Consider the following 17,763-nt stretch of genomic DNA (forward strand, 5'->3'; position numbering starts at 1 on the left):
TTTCGTGCATCTTTTTTTTGATGTTAATCATATTTACTTTTTTCTATGAAGTGAAAAATCCTTTAGTTTGGTTGCTTTCAAATGTGCAAATAAAACCTTAAACAGGAAGAATAAAGATTCACCCAGGAGAACGAAAGCGCTCTCGCACTTGCACATTCTTCGAGGCGTGGGCAGCTTTCTTAACATGCACCATAACAATAAACCTCACAATTTTCTAAAGCCAAATATATGATCTATACAAACGATTTTTTTTAATGTGAAAACATGACTTTATACATCATAGTGTATGATACACACTTCAAACACTTTCAAATCAAAGCTTGATAGACCCCAAGACTTTTTCTATAGTACATAAGTAGTAGTATATAAAACAATTATTACTACATGCTAAAACAGATTTCCACAGTCTTTTAATTAAGCACAATATATATAATATATATATGTATATACTGTATATAGATTTGTTCAGATTAATAAGTGGACTGAGCACACACACCCAGCGTAATACACTCCAGTAACTGCCTAACAACTGTGAATTTACTGACATTAATTTTTTTTAAAATCTGACAAAGCTGCAGAAAATAATGTTTTAACTGTTCCTAATAAACATAAGCAAGTAGGAAAACTTTTTTTTCAGAGGTAGAGGTTTTATTGCGTAAAACACTGGATAAAACTGTACTGCTTCAAAGACATTTTTATTCTAACAGCAGAAAGAAAACAGTCATTGCTGAAAAAACAACTTTTAATACTTCTATACCAGAATAAAGTTCTGTCAACTGATGTATTATAATAATAAATAATGACCAAGAATAAACTTTAAATACAAAGTTTTCTAATTGTTACAAGCATAGCAACAAAATCCTCTACTCTATTGATCTCAGATTTCCTCCAAGATAGAAATTTTTCTTTGTGTAGGAATGTAGACAGTATTATGACCAGTATCACAGACTACAGAAGTTACAGAGAAAAAACTTGACATGTTTAGATATGAGAAGCATGATGATATTCAGAAACTGACAATGCATCACTGCTGCTGTCACTTGTTTGTATTACAAGTTACAAATGTTCTGGAAAAAAGGGCTATGTCAGAGGGGAGGAGAGGGACAGTAGCACCCGACCAAATGGAATCAACACACACATCACAAGGAGCGGGAGATGTTTCCAGTGTCACAAACAGAATTATTGCCTGTCGTATCTGAAAATGCTCAGAAGACACAAAAGAATACTGAAAGAGCTCAAAAAGTGCAAGAAATGGAATGTGGGGGGTGGTTTCGGGGGGTTTTTTTCTCTTTTTTTCTTTTTTTTTTGCTAAGATACTGAAGGCGGCGCAAACACACAAAAGCAAGCGACTGACACAGTCACCAAACACAGTAGTGCAGTTAAAATCCTAAAGCTTACTACAGTCAGAAAGTTTCAATAACATTTCAATCCTTTATCTAGGATCATAGAAACAGTTGCATTAAGTTTATCAACTCGATTTAAGTAAGGCAGTGAGAACTATACTAGAAAAACAAGAAAAGCAGCTTGCTCTGTGCCAGATGGGTCCAAGTTACACAGTGACCTCATTTAAACTGAAACTTCAGTTGGATGACATCCTTTCCGACAGCATATGCAAACCGTATTCCTTATTAGCCTGAGATTTTTTTTTTTCCAGTCTCAGGGTAGCGCTAAGAATTTTATTTACATTGATTGCAGTTTAGTATTTTTTGTAAACTGCTTTAGGCAGAGCTGAAGTTTTAAGGCCCTGGGGTTTTACTCTGTGCTCCCAGCCTGCAAAGAAATATTGATTTGTTTTTTACTTTTTTTTTTTGTTTGTTTTTGTTTGTTTTTTTTTTAAGTCTGGATGATTTTGTTTTAGAAGAAGTTAATACTTCTGTACTATCACAATAAACAGCACCAATTTTGCTTCTGTCAAAGGAAGTACATTAGAAGGCTAAAATTTTATGCCATTCAGAGAATTTCAGAATAAACCTTTAGTTATTTTTCTTATGATTTTTTAAGTATGTGGTTCATTATAGTCTCTCAAAAGCTTCCTATGTGGCAAAAGACCTTGCTAAATTTGGAGCATCCAATCAGTAAAAAAGCTAAAATCTGCAAAAATATAAACGCATTTGTTTTACAAAACCAAAGAAATATCAGCTAAAACACTTTTCTTCATTAGAGACAAAAGAGCAGGAAGTTTGGATTCATATTTTAGGTCAAGCTACTTTATAAGAGCTTGCTCCAAAAGAAACTTCTGCACTATGTCTGTAACACTTACAAAAAACTAACACATGAAAATTAACCATGACTGGGGAATCCTTCATTCAAGTGTAAAGAAAAAAAAAAAAAAAAGGAATTTAAAGGAATTTTGAAAGAAAACAATAAGAGAAGAAGAAAAAAAAATTACCAACCTTCTATGTAATAAAATTCTGTTTCTCACCAGCACCTTCTATAGATAAGGCTGACTAGTTTCACTAAACAATATTCCTATATATTGTACTTCTACTTTTATAGCAACTTACTTCTTCATCAACAAGGAAAAAAAAAAAGAATAAAAGCATTTCCCTCAATACTGAAAGATGATTACAAAAAATGAATTACATTTCAAATCTGCAATCACACATTGGGCTGCAGATTTTTTCTAAACCATTAATTCATTTGGCTGTATATTAAAGAAAAAAAAAAAAAAGAAGAAAATGTAATATCACAATACTTTTCAGTATAGGTCAGTACTGACCCTAGCTTATGGGCCGTCTAAGGTTTCTCCTATACCGCAGTTGCAACACCACTTGAATTGATTTTCTCTGCAATGACAGCTCCAGTCAGACTGGCACCATGGCAGTCTACCAACACATCTCATTACTATGCTAGGCAAATGACAGCAGCTGGTGTCATATTATAAAGGTGTTTTCAACAATGAAAACACAGCCCCTCAATCTTCAAGGCAACACTAAATCGTTTAGACGGTATCGTTTTTCTGTTAAGAGCATTATTTTGGGACAAAGACCACTCTAAAGTTTGAAATTACTCTGCTTTTTAAATAACTAACGACCTCCTAACATTTTTAAATCACTTTATTATCCCACCTACATTGTTTGGAAGTACTTGTTGCCAGGTAACTGTTTAGCAGCCATTTTCAAGGGCTGGAAATTTATTTTGCGTGTGTAATATATATATTTAAACACACACACACACACAATGTGTGTATTTTGTGTGTGTGTGTATGTGTGTGTATGTCGATATATATTGAGTGTGTGTATGACCGAGTATCTCTGTGTGTGTGTGTATATATATATATATGTGCATGTGTGTGTACGTGTACATATACATATATTTGACTGTTTTCAGCATCTTGTACACCTCTGGGAATTTGCACACCATTCTTTTCCATTGAAGGCAGTTAGCTGACCCTCATCCAAATGCATCTCTAAACCCAGTGTAAAAGGCTACTGCAGTATGGAGACAGAGCCGCCAAGCTGCATCACTCCTGGGCCTTGCTGCCCTCCTCCGTTAGCTCTGCTGAGCTCCCTGGTTTGACAGCTGCAGGTTCCTCCAAATTCCCAGAAGCTTCGGAGTCAACTCTGGAGCGCTTGAACCTGCGGTCGGGATACTGGCTGTTGTCAAAAGGCATGCGATGGACACAGAGAACATGGGTCTTCAGATTTCCCTTCTGAGAGGCACTGTACGGGCAGTATCTGCACTGGAAAGGCCTGTGACCTGCGTGACAGATGAGAGCCTGGTTAGTTTTTTTATTTCACGTACGCGGTGCCTGCAGACCCGCCCGCTGCACAGCCCAAGAGCGCTGGGCGCACCGGTGTGCCCCCAGCAGGAACCCCTCCTCTTGGGTGGAGGGCATCCGCGCGCCTCCAGCAAGAGGAAGAGATCTGTGCTATTCGCATGATGCCCACTTAAAGAAACTGCATTTTAAAACTCTCTGCTTCAGATTTTCTGGAGAAGCGCAGCTATTCCATCTCCCTCCTCAGACCCAGCTGTAAATCCGTCAGCCTGCAATCCAAATTAAACTCATGTAAATACAGTGCAATCGCGTACAAGACTGCCTTCTTTTACATTGGTTAATTATCTTTTTTATTGAAATGCAATTCAAGGATGACAATGTGCAGACCCTTAGTCTAATAAACACACTCTGTCTTTGGGTGGGTTTCTGAGTAAAGAATTGTATGCTTTATTTTAATCACACAGATGACTTTTTAATGGAAAGAAATAATGGATTGAGATAACCAAACCCTCAAACCTACAAACATTTACTCCAGTGAGATTACTCCTGTGAGTAAAGACATGCAAGCACATAAGTGCTTGCTGGACCGGGGCCCGAGGTTATCACCAGCTTTAAAATAAAATGTCCGAGCTAGATTAGAAAAGGAATGTTAATGTACAAAATCTGATAGATGCAGTTCTCGTGGGTGAAACGGCAACCGACTGCAAAACGAAGGCATGAATGAAAGATATCACTTCTTAGTAAGGCTATCTATATACTTTCCCATATTTTTCAGATTATTGAGACTTTGAATCTCCATGCTGTATCTGGTTTTGGAGGTTATATTTCAGCAATCACATTTCAACCTATGCTGGGAAGTTGTTGATGTGTTTTACTGGAACTTTATGAGCTTTGTCTCTCAAATTAACTTAAACCAGGACCATCTGAGGTCAAATGCGCTTAGCTTGCTTTAATTTGCTCAAATAAATGGATAAATAAATGTGCCAGACCATCTACATAAAGCCAGGATAAGTGAAAAACAATACCCTATCTCCACATTTCAAGAGCACGTTTTTCTCTGCTGCTGTGGTACTGCCTAGCAGGCATAAAACAGATGCCGGGGTAGCAGAGCAGGAGGATTGTGCTTCCCTCTCTGTGGGAAGGGGCTGGGATCATCTCACCTCAATTTTAGTTGGCAATTTAACAGATAAGCAAATAGATGCTTGCTGTGCACTGGTCTGATATCACCTATACTGGAATGGTAATGGTGCTGTAGCCCTCCCAGCAGAGACAGGAGCCTGGAAAAATGCTGGCACACCAGCATGAGCATCTCCAGCAGAGTAAATCCACCTGAGCTGGTATTAATGTTCTGGATTGCTCAGCTTGCCTTTTTTTCTGTAACGCTAAAGCTACCACTGGAAAGCTGAGTCCCCCCAAACGTACTGCTTGCTACCCAGAGGAAAGAAGTGTTAAGGCCAGTCCACAATCACCTAAGCCCTATGCCCCAGGACTACAGGCATGTTTCCTTTCCCTTCCAGCCTTTGCTTTTACAAGTTGAAGACTGCCAGAAACATGACCACCACCCTAAGACCTCCAACATGCATGTTTATGCATAAATTCTTGGGGTGGAATGCAGGTCGATCTTCTAGTTCTCTCCTGGATTAGACATTTTCCTCAACAATTTCATAAGGAAAAAGAAATTACACCTGTAAGCTGCTAATCTTTAGAAAGTCAAATTTCAGCAGAAAATTTCATAGTGATAGCAATGGAAGAAACCTATATAGATAATGTTACAGAAATTGAATTGGGCTTTCAAAGAAAAATTTCAGCTAGAAGAAATGAGGAAATAGTGAACGAGAGATTGAAGGTGTCTCTAGTGCCTCTTAGAGTCAGTCCTCAAATCAATACACAAGCACAAATATGCTTGAAAAATTTTGAATACAATAGTTTTAAAAACTGGAAGCACTCTCAAAACTGTCTGGGTATGAAGAAGGTCCAGGGACAATCTGACCTTCATTGTTTCAGAAAAACTAGAAATATTTGAAAACTGAGGGAAAAAAAAAAAATAATCTGAGAAAACCATTACATCTCCCCCACTGTTTGTCACAGGTGGATAACATCACCAGAATTCACAGCTGGGTTCTGGCCTCTTTCTTTCCTTCTCCTTTTTCTCCCTCTTGGGTGACGCCTCTGACCGGGCAGAGTTACGGGGTCTGCTGCATCCTCTGCTTGGGGAGGTGCCCAAACGCCTTTGGCCAAAGTGGGAGTAATGTTGTGTAAGGGGGAGAGAGTCTCGCTCCATGACAAATCAAAGTGATTTTCCCCTTTTTCCAAAAAGATAAAGGCCTGCCACTGTCACATCCACTGAGATGTGAGACTACACCAGCAACACCAGCTCCCTTCCAGTATTTCCAGTGTTTAATTTGACCATCTGACCACTGGTTCCCCTTGCTATGAGGAGAAGACGCCCTGATAAGTTGTGGGAAATGGTACAACTTGCCCTCCAGCCTTATTTACTCTGGTTTTACTGATGCTATGGAAAAGCAAAACCATATCCTGTTTATTTGGTCCTTCTTGTGTGCCAGAAACTGGATGTGCCATCGATAGTGCAATGTCCCTGATAACTGCTCGCAGAGCAGCCTGCAGGGAGCACAGACTGAGCGATGGAACTTGAGGAGCAAGTAGGCACAACACACCCATCAGCCACCCCTCTGAACCCCTCAAGCATCACGTAGCATGGAAATACACTGGACAGTTTTAGCATGAATTGGTACTGCTAGCCAACAGTGTGAGATCTCACCAAGCAGCTTTGCCCACAAGTGGCTGTCATTAACTGTCCATCCTAACTCCTTCCTGCACAGAAAAAAAATTGTAAAAATGGAATCCACGAAGCGTGGATGGAGCTAACCACCTCACACGCATCATACTGAAAGGCAACTCCTTCTGCCTGTCACTGAACCAAGTTCAAACCCGTGCAATTCCATACAGAGAATGCCATTTATTAATTCAATGCACTTTAATAAATCAGACAATATAAAGTGCACCTACAAGGATTCAGTTTGGCGTTGCCTCCCCCACGACTTACTTTTTCAGGCCATCAAAATTTCACATCACTGCCTTGTGAAAAGTAAGTACACAATAAGTTAATTTGTATTGTCACTATGCAGTACAACTGTGGTAAAGAGCACATTCATTTTTAATCTGGTATGAATAATATATAAATATGTATACAGAGTGAGGGTCATAGGAAAGCAAGCGGTACATTGTTTACAGCAGAAGTAGTACAAAAACTAGAGATTATTCTCACTTGCAAAGATAACAATATCTGCAATTTGTTTGTAACTAAGGGGTGAAGGAAGATGCCCATTTCTCTTAGGTATCCCATCCATTAATTTTAGCTCAAAAACTTGTTGTGGGCAGCAGGCTCTTAAAATAACCCTTCCCAGATAAGTTGGCAATAAATTTATAATGTTTTATCTAGCAGCCGTTGGTAGATTCTTCCTTAGCAAGCTAGAGTTCATATATATTTTACCCACTATATATCTTCCAATAAAATTATATGAAAGCCCTTCAAAAAGAAAAAGAAATCTTCCTGATCGTTCAGGAGATAATGTGTAATGCATTGCATTTGTAGTAAGGAAAATTAGACTAAAGGTGGGCCAACAAGGGGGCAAACTATGGTGCATCTTTCTCCAATCAGAAAGTGAGGCTAGAGGACAATCTATTGTTTGCAGCTGAAATAATCCTGTTGTGCAGCAATGTTCTATGAAGTCTGTGACTGAGTATGTGAAGAGACTTGCTAATCCTCTGGATGGAAGCTGACAGTCCAAAGAAATGGAACGGCAGAAAATAATAATAATAAACCCCAGATAAAATGACAACAATGGTAGCTGGACTCAAAGAACATTTTTAGAAGGTGCAGGCTTCCCCAGGAAGGGGGATTATACCCAGTGCCTGTGGAATCCAGTCCTCTGAAAGTGATCCAAGGCTTCCAGGATCAGACCTGGCAATGGCAGCACTGCTGAGATGACCTAGGCTCATCATCTTTAATCTTGACTGCACCCTGGAGAGAAGCAGGAGCGCGGACAGGAGGTACTTTCTTGTCAGGATGGAGACTTTTCTGTGGGACCGATATTGAGAAAAATTCCTCAACGCTCGAAACTAGTCCACCTTTTTAAAAATATATGCTGCTTCATTAATTTAGACTTTGAGAGGAAAAAAAAAAAGTTTCTTTTCTTTTTTCAAGTTTGTGATCTGATATGTTGCTTTGTGACACATCGTGTCAACCTGCATCAGTCACATCGCGTTAGGTTTCATAACATGTCATGACTGATGCAGCCCAACATGGTGCACCAGCTGAACAGAGTCAGAAAATGCAGGTTTTGAGGAAGACGTGGATCTCAGAATCTGGGTTTTAGAACCATTTTAAAGGAAAGTATATTTAAGGCAGAGGCCTTGGATTTAAACAAAGCCATTGCCTGTGAGTTGTTAAGGATTCAAATACTTGCCAAACCTATTTTGCTTTGTCTTATTTTTAAAGCTCAGAATGTATTATTGGAACACATAAAAAGTCAATGTCAACGAAGTGTCGTTGGGTCACTTACTGTAATCCAAACACTGCTAATAGTTACTAATTTATTAACTTTGATATGGATCCATTATTTAAGATTAGCACAAAGGAATACACAAACAAGACACAGAGAGAGAGATATGAATACTAAAGCCTTTTTCATTAAAAAAATCATTTACATGGTCAAGCTGCATTAATTCCCCACTTCTAAAAATATTTGATCGGCATCCAAATTCCATAAAAATTTCCACAAAGAAACATCTTATTTTTTGTGGTATTACAGGCACATATGTAGGGGTTTGCACTAAAACGTAAAAATGGGCATTGAACTAGGCACATGAATAAGATCAGGAATTTATTCCAGATTGTTAAAAGTGTACTAATCACAGAAAAATCATGGCTTTCTCCCAAAGCAGCAAGAAAATGGTAATTTGAAAGAAAAATGCCAATAATACATCACACACAAGCCGTCTGTTGTCCCCACTACACCACTTTTTATTATATTGCATATGTGTACATATATACACACAGATACACGCATACAGACACACAGACACACAATTTAATGCATAAATTTCAGGAAAAGGCAGAAGAGCAATAAAACGATGAACAGAAAACAAATGCTCTGCAATGTAATATAAATTATAATTAAGTCCTGGATAAAATGTGTTTCTTAGATATGACATTTGTTCCCTTAAAATGCAAAAATGGCCATGATTATCTGACAGAATGTTTTCCCTTAGATGGCCAATGGCTAAAGCACTTACAGCGATGTAATACAGCAAACTCATTTCAAATTTCTTTGCCTGGTTTAAGAATCCCCTTTTGGTAAAAATCGAAATAACAGCAATTACCTCTTTAAAACAAATAAATAACTACTGCACTAAGAGATATTTGAAAAGCCTCAAAGGCTTAGATTTCTTGGAAGCAAATCTCTTTAGCTATGATGCTGGCCACCAAAGATCTGGACTTGACCTCCTGGGCTGCTGTAGCAATTCCAAATGGCCAGGCCACCTCCGGCCACGACCAGACACTCCTGCAGGACCAGCTGCAGTGGCTTAAGATCAATGGTCACTGCCTGCTGCACCGAGATGCTCAGTCCCACAACGTTCTGGTGGAACGCTCCATGTAATCACACATCTGCTGCAGCGCAAAGGCAGCAAGCCGCATTCAAACCTTCAGTGAGCCTGGTCCTCCCCAGGAAGAGCTGCCTTAAAACTTTTTTCCTACGCAAGATCGTGTTCGAGGTACAATCATCTTTAAACAGATGAAGCGCGCACTGCCTCAGAAGTAACAGCAGGCGACGATGGCCGTGTGCTTTCCGCGTAGGAAGAAAGGCTTTTTGAGCATCTCCTGTTCTCTGGCAGTGACTACTGGGCTGAGCCCACGGCTTTCTCAGACCACAGCCTCCAGGTCCCAGACATCTTGGTGAATGCTGCCATTTGAAAGTAACGCTATTATAGCATAATAACAAGTATTTGCAAAGGGAGAACTATTTTCATTTAAATCTTGGCTAGTGCCATTTCCTTTTTTTAACGTACAAATTTTCATAAATACATTTACTATCCACAGCAAACATCCCAAGTACTGTATGCATTACCCAGGAGAGCAGAATGGCTCTAAAACAGCCATTCTGATCTGGAGCATAACAGTATGGATGGCGAAATGCTGAATAAATATATTTGTCCAATAGACAATAATGGCTCTGATTGAGCCATTCCACTTTATTGGTCTCAAAATATGCATTTTACGAAACTCCCCAAATACCAGACAGATTAAAGTACATCCAATCCAGTTCATACATGTAATAAAAGTTTTTATAAAACAATTGAAAAGTATATGTTTATTTACACACAGGTCCAGGACCAACCAAGATGGTCTTCTGGGAAAATTACAATATTCTGTGAAGTTTATACGTTTATTGGATTACAAAAAAAAAAAAAAGAAAAGGAAATTAAATTCTAAAAACTCTCTATTTCATGTTGACCAGGAAAGGCCATAAAACCAAAGAGCCTTGTCTGAGGCTTTTTTGATGATTTACTGTAGAAGTACATATAAAAAAAGTGTAAGTATCCACATTTTAGGAAGGCCTGGGAACATTTTCACCTAAGGCTTTGGGTCATGTGTTTCCCATGGGACAGCTAAAGTTATGGCAGCCCCCTGACTACCCTCCATTCAGCTGGATTTTTTCATTACCAGGCTCGATCCCACAAATAGTCCTAGAATAACCAGAGGAATTGTTCATGATAAGAGGCACCACATGAGTTACCTAAATCCCCCCTCACTAATACATAGCAGATACTGCTGGGGCAGATCAGGTCCAAACACAGAACTGCCATCTATAAGAACCTTTCTTTTCCTGTGGATTACAGGAGAGATCTTAATTAGCGGAGGGTAAATTTGGGGTAAAGACCCAGCTCATGGCAAAACATGGCCACCAGCTTGATCCTAAATAAATGCATTAAGGAGGTTTGGGATAATTGTCCTAAACCTAGTAGGATTTATCCACCTGTGAAGTCTCCCATGGCAGGTTAGTGATCCAGAAGAAATGTCCTGTAGGGGGTAATGTGGTGTACAGCACTGTCCTGAGGCCAGCACCCATCGAAAACCACCACGTGGCACCGCCACCATGGTGCTCTGCCAAGAAGGACGTTGGGTCTGCAGGCACCTGCAATAGCAGGGTGGCAAATGACAGAGCCATCACTGGCTGCAGAAGAGCTGGAGAATGAAAAGACCTAATCTGTAAGCAATTTGTTTCAAGGCTTTTTAGTTTTTTTGAAAAAAAAAAACAAACCCTCCATTAATGGGAACAAATTAAACCCTCAGATACCTACATGACTTTTCTGAAATGTAATCAAAGGTGGAGTCTGCTCTTGATTTAGTATATTATACAGTGCTGGCTGTTTCTGAATAGGTATTTCAACTTGCTGATGAGTATACGAAAGGGTTTAATGATGACAGGGAAAAGCAAAAGTTGGTGCTACACTTTGTCTTTAACATATATTATTAAAAGATTAACTTAATTTCACACATCCCCCCTAAAATAAAAACTGCACTTAATGTATCAGTTCAATTCCTGTCTCAAAAGGTTACAATCACTAATTATCACACACTAAATTTTCCTTTAAAAGCAAAAGAAAACCACCAAGAAGCCAACCCTGCTATGTAAAACAGCCAAGGGTAGATCAGTATGACACGGGCTAGCAACCACCTGGACACTCACAATACAGAGAAAGAAGTAGAAAATTCTACCACTGTTCTTCATATATATGCTTTTAACTTACTAAACAAATCAGTCACAAAATTATGGAAAACACCACTAATTTAGCGCTTGTTGCCTTTGTTATATAAAGCATGGGAATCATAATTATTTGGAGGCAGACAGAGGAACCCGCTAGCCCTCTGCAGTACACTAAATAAAAACAAATTACAAAATGGCTAGTGGAGTCACCAATGGTATAAAGGAGGCTTGCAATACCCTAGAAAACAAAAATTTCCCATTCCTTGCAGAGCTGATAAAGTAATAGGATTACTCAGCTCCAGACACTAGCGCAGAATTTGTTTCTTTTTCGGAAGAGTAAGCTTTTCACACAGGAACTTTCGATTTAGAAGGGAAATGGACCTTTTCTTGGAAAAAAGGAAAAGCATCAGCAGAATAGCTTAAAAGGTCCTCCTAAACAAATATTAAACAATATATGAACCTTGTAAGACAAAATTTCTGAAAAAAAGCCGAAGACTATGCTTTCTAAGGACTTGTGTGTTTCAGATCAGTGCCAGCGGGTGCACCCGCCCACTGCAGTGCAGCGCCCCATGCACGCCGGCACACCAGTTTGGGTTCTGACATGACAACATGAGTTACGAGCCCAGTGCCTCAGCGGGCTCCAAACGAGGTTAGTGGCAATGCTGTCATTGATTGAGCTTGAAATGCCAGACTATCATTGTCCCATGCTTTGGGAAATTTAATTACATTTAATTTTTCATATTTATTTACTTTAGTTTATACACATAAGTAGAGGACAGAGTTCTTATCAAGGGCACTAGGTACCCACTCTAAAGAGTAGGCCACCTCTGACTAAATTTATAATGACAATGGTTACTGCAATTTATAAATTCCTCAATCATAATCCCCTTCATAATCCTAAACTCACAACAGCTCGGCTGACAATATCAGCATTCACTTCCAGCCATGCCCCCCACTCTGGAACCCATTCTTGTTCACCCAAAGTCCGGAGGCGAAGCCAGCACATTCCATCACCTCTGCAGCCTGCGTGCCTGCACACGGGAGGAGAAGGTACCCGAGCCAGGGCAGAAGCGGGATACAGCCCTCTGCCAGCCTTCCCTTTCTATTATGCTTTGGGGATCCCAAGTAGGCTGCAGCTAATGAAACATATTTCGGAGGTAAGTGGGAGGCTTTCCTTTAATCTTAACCAACCCTGAGTTCTTCTGACTATCAAAATTACACGTTCAGAGTCCCACCTTTGCCTTTACTTACACATGTCAATTAATTGTTATGTCTATTCACTCCTTTACTCATTTTAATCACGTCAATAGCATTACATTCCCATTCTAACCCCCTTGAGCAAAATATCTCAGCTTTCCTACTAGGTCATTCACAAGTTTTCTGTCTAATGTTCTGTCATATTTCTTAATTGTCTCAGTAAATATTTATTATTTCAGGGAGCATTTAGGACTTCTGGAACAAAGCCCTATTTGAATTTAATGTACCTATGATTTCCCAGAATAAATGCTGCACTGGTGGCACTGGGATTTCAGTAAAGAGATTGTGAAATCCAGAGGTGCTAATAGGAAAGGTCTTCTCAGTGATATTTCACTACCAAATATCCTTTATTCTGCCTAGCAATTCATAAATACAATAGCATTTTCTCTTTCACTCTGGGCGACTGTCTTGAGCTTATTTATTTTATTTGGTGGAATGGAATTTAAAAAAAATCCCATACTCAGCTTTCTAAATTTTTCCTGCCCACATTTCAATGTGTCATATCCTCAGCTGCTGTTGAGCAGGACAGCCACACAGCCTGCACCACGAGAAGACCTGCCCCTCCATACCCAGCCAGGTAAGGACCTGGAGTGTCCCCATCAGCCTGGTGGTGCGCACATCACCTAAGTGGGAAGGAATGGGATTATCCGCGTGGTGTAACACTTGCTGAAGTGGGACCCTAAGCCAGAATAAATGTTTTCTGCATGTATGATGTCACTTAGGCTAAGCATGTTCTCCTTTAATTTTATTTGTTGCTTTGTTATGTAACTGGGCTAATCTAGGTGGTATTTTGTCACATTAGAACTCTTCGCGTACCTCATGATTCTCCATCTACAGCGGCATGTTAGTAAAAAGACTGAGGAAAACCAAAACACTTTAAGTAAATAAATATACAGCTCACTAATAGCTAATATTTCAAATTATCCACGAGTAGCTCACAACCCCACTAATCATTCCACTAAAACATTACTATTATCTGTTTATGGGATTTTGTGAGTGGAGTTTGCAGAACTCCTCATTATCAGCAACGCTGCAGCATCATGTGCCACCACTGCACTGGATCGCCACCAGCGCAGCCTGAGCAGGGACTGGCATCACCTGCCTCTGGCCAGGCGCATCTCCTACATAGGCGTACATATAGCTAATGCCTCTGTGAAAAAACACGCATATTTTTATCATACCCCCTTCAACAAATCAGGAGCTCAACCAGTAAAAATTAAAAGGCTGCAAAGAATAAATCGAGCATTAACTTTGCAGGACCTCTCCCTCTGGAAAGTACTGTTGATGTCACAGAAAAAGTGTCTTTTTTATTAAGTCACAAAGGAAATGCTTTCTCCTCTTCTCCTTTTCTTTCCTATAAAAGGCTCTCTAAAATGAAAGGTGTCAGACTTTGCTTTTTCTTCTTGGCATGATCCAGAATGTATGGCTGAGGAATGACAGATGTCTGCAACCAGCTGCAATGAAGCATGCTAAAGTTTCAGTCTAATCCACTTATTTCACTGCAGTCACGTAAACCAAAACAAATGGGCAGTGCCTTACATTATAAAAACACAGCAGCATTACTTTGTTGCATAATGTAGCTGATACGCCATCTTTTTATCATTTTTCCTACTGCAGAAAAAATTCACCTCTTTATTAAAAACAGCCCCTGAAAGTTCTCCCGTTCGGCTCACCTCGATTTTTTTCTTTTAGTGTCACAGCAGTCTTGCTATGCCCCATGCATTACTCAATATGCTGCTATTATCAAAACACCGTAATATTTTTCTAGGGAAGACTGCTTTTTTATCTTTAAAAAAGCGTGATCTGATTCAAAAGCCACCAGGCCTGACTCTGTTCCTGCATCCTTGTCACAAGCCGGCAGTTTGGACAGATCCGTGATGCTCCGGACACAGTCAGGATTGGACCTGCCATCAAATCAGCACGTGTTTCGGTGGTCTAACACGCGCACTAAGGACCTACCCTTAAGAGGTAAAAAAAACCAAAACCAAAACAACAACCCAGTGTTTCTGGATTTTACTGATCAAGCTGGAAATGTCAGCGGAGACACAACTAATAACCTTAATCTACTCGAGTACCCTCACACAGGAAAAGCCCCCGTTTTAACGACGAGGAAGAGCCTTTGCCAACATGTTTACCGAAACCCCTGCAAGCCCCCCCGCCCCCCTCCCCCCGCCTATTTCGCGATGCCAGAGGGAGTACAACCTAAGTGAACATGGCATCGCTTCCTGGGAAGGGAGACCCTGCCTCTCTCCAACATGTAGTGCAGCAACCTTTTGAACCCTCCCTCCTTTAATCCTTGTACAGAAAGGGAAAGGATGAGGAGTCATGTGGCTCCCTCCCCACCAGCAGTTTCAACAGCTGGGAAGCACTCTTTCAGCGCAATTCATAAAAAAAGATGTGTTGGATTTCGCCTATGGCAGAATGGTGTACAATTTCTGGCCCTTCAGGCTAAAACAATAAATGCAAAGAGGAAAATTTGAGATTTCCCCCCTTAAACTTCCCACAACAACCTCAGCAAAACCACATGACTTGTCTTGTACAATCTCCCTGGTGTTTTCAGCGCTACTTTGGCAGGAAATCAGAATTACTGTTATATAAATTCCATCTGATGCCAGAGCTACCATCTGTGAGTAAAACTGCTTCACCTACGTCTGCCGGCAAAGCCACTCTCCCAGAGACAAGGGAGAAGGGGAAAAAAAATTTGATTAATTTGCAGAATGCTTGTGATTTGCTCATATATTATTATAACTGCTCATCAGCACATGACAAATTCCCAGCACTCCGCACAGGAACCCGTTCAGTTTCAGCAGTTTTTTGCGTCGGCACCTGACAGACTGCAGAGCCACTAATGACTTTCAGATGCTTACAAACAGTAATTCTATCTTCAGAATAAAAAGAAAAATCCGTAGGAAGAAAAGAGTAGAGTTAGTCTATTCCATTTCCTTCCTGTATATCAACATGATTTAACTCTTCGGGGCAGCAGCGGTTCCAGGATCACAACACGGCTGCTCCTTGCCTGTACGAGACAAAGACTGCCAATCTCAGGGGGAAAGGTGGAAGCAAAAGCCGGTCTCCAAAGGCTTTCGCTACACCAGCTCCACAGAGAGCCAGATACAAAGCAGGTAGCCTAGGAAAAGGCACACCTACCCTGCAGTACTGAAATAAAATACAGGCTCTCCCCTGCGCTCCAGAATTCCATATCTATTTTCCTATTTTAATACTTCTGATAACCTTTCACATTTTCAGGGAACACATCTGCTTCCTAACTGCAGCCGAAATGTTTTTTTCCCCCTTTAAAACTATGATTATGCTTTCTGAAGCACTGTCTGTGTGCTTGATTGCTGTTTTAGATTAGAGATTTTAGCAAGGAAACAAAGACTTCAGAGTGCACATCAGTCCTGCATATGAGAAACCACAGAAGGAATAAGCAATAAAATGTGATGCACCATCTGTCCACAAACAATAACCTGGATGTTCTGAAGGCTTACAAATTATTTAGCACACAACCTCACCGAATTATAGGACCCTTAAATAGAGCAATAGACTGGGAATGAGAACCTCTTTGATGTCCTTTTGTATTTCTCCCCCCGCTCCCCACCCCCACCCCCCCACCACCCCCAACTCAGCCCTCGATTGATTACTAACAGTTGAGGTATTTCTCAATGACTATTGGAGCAAGTTGATTTTTATTAAGTAGCTCTCCGTAGAATATTTTGCCACAGATTTGAACGGTGGGGTACACATTGCCTCTCTGGCCCTAGCCTGCTGCAAACTGATCGTTAATCAAAAGACAGTCTTAAAGAATAGTCAGTTGGGAAATTCAGTCCTAAGGGCAAATGCTGCCCTCGGTACTCATGTGCAACTCCCACTGGCTTCCATGGGAGCTCATGGGAACGCTCAGCGAGGAATTTGACTTTCTTAAGTACTGGAAGCTTTCTGACTGGACTCTTACGGAACAAATCTCTAACAAAGAATCAGATTTTTTTTTTTTTTCCCCCCAAAATTGTATCTTGCTCCAATTAAAAATAAAATGACATTTTTCTTAGCTGTCACGCTAAAGCACAGTGATCTCACATGCAAAACAGATTAGCAACTGAGCACACTCCAAGTACTGTAAACTGGAGTATGTCAAAGCTACTGGATCCCTCGACAAACCTGGCATCCCTCAGCAATGTGCACATATACCAAAATCAAGACATTCAGAGACCTGTGCTTGGGATAGAGGATTTTGGTTCACCAGATTCAACTGTGAAATCATGTTAAAAGAACCAAACAACCAAACGTAAAAATTACTTTTTGTTTTTAATATGCAGTGAATTGCAGCATTTCCAGATCTACTGTTACATTCAACCTTATCTCTACATCTGAGTTTTTAGTGAACACTAGCATTTGCCTTTTCCAATTAAAGCATAACCCTAAAGCCACACTCCAAAATAAATCAGCATCCCTAAAAGCCACCCACTTCTTTCTAAAAAGGAAGAGCTTTCCTACAATTTATTAACAACCTGCCCTAAATATTTCTTTTGCTTTGGTTTCTATAGATATTATTCTGCAGGTTTTCTTAACACATCTTCAATGCCCCTCTCTCAGCTCACAAACATCCAGACCCACCTACCTAAGGTCTTCTTAGTGTGCTGTTTATTCTTTCATCTAGATGGCAGATCAAAATTCAAATAAAAATAGATGTTAGAAGACAGAGGATTTTTTTTTATCATATTCTCCTTGAAAAATGGGGGCCAAAGAGGGAGGTAACTGTATAATTAACTTTAGATGTGCCTAATGTAACTCCATTATCATTGATGAGCCTTACGGAGAGACACTGAGAGGGAAATGTGCCTTCTAAAGTTTCATTGTGGAGCCAGCGCTATTAAACAATATTTCAGTATTTAGGCCCTGATTCAGCAAATTGCTGAAGGTTATGCATACTATAAAGCCTGTGTGTCATCCCACAGACTTCTGTGGGAATGCACACGTGCTTGCACAATACGTGAGCGTAAG

General features: G+C 40.1%; 1 protein-coding gene across 4 annotated transcripts in view; it reads right to left on the reverse strand.

The window, feature by feature from the left end:
• Positions 1-399: 399 nt before the first annotated feature.
• ZNF536 (zinc finger protein 536) overlaps positions 400-17,763 on the reverse strand; it is a 353,142-nt gene continuing 335,778 nt past the window's right edge. For all 4 annotated transcript variants that reach the window (XM_056361145.1, XM_056361142.1, XM_056361144.1 and 1 more), the window contains one exon: positions 400-3,699. In XM_056361145.1, the coding sequence (XP_056217120.1) occupies positions 3,464-3,699 (236 nt within the window). In that variant the 3' untranslated portion in view covers positions 400-3,463. The remainder of the gene's footprint in view (positions 3,700-17,763) is intronic.

The sequence above is a fragment of the Falco biarmicus genome, chromosome 15, assembly GCF_023638135.1.
Source record: "Falco biarmicus isolate bFalBia1 chromosome 15, bFalBia1.pri, whole genome shotgun sequence".
NCBI lineage: Eukaryota > Metazoa > Chordata > Aves > Falconiformes > Falconidae > Falco > Falco biarmicus.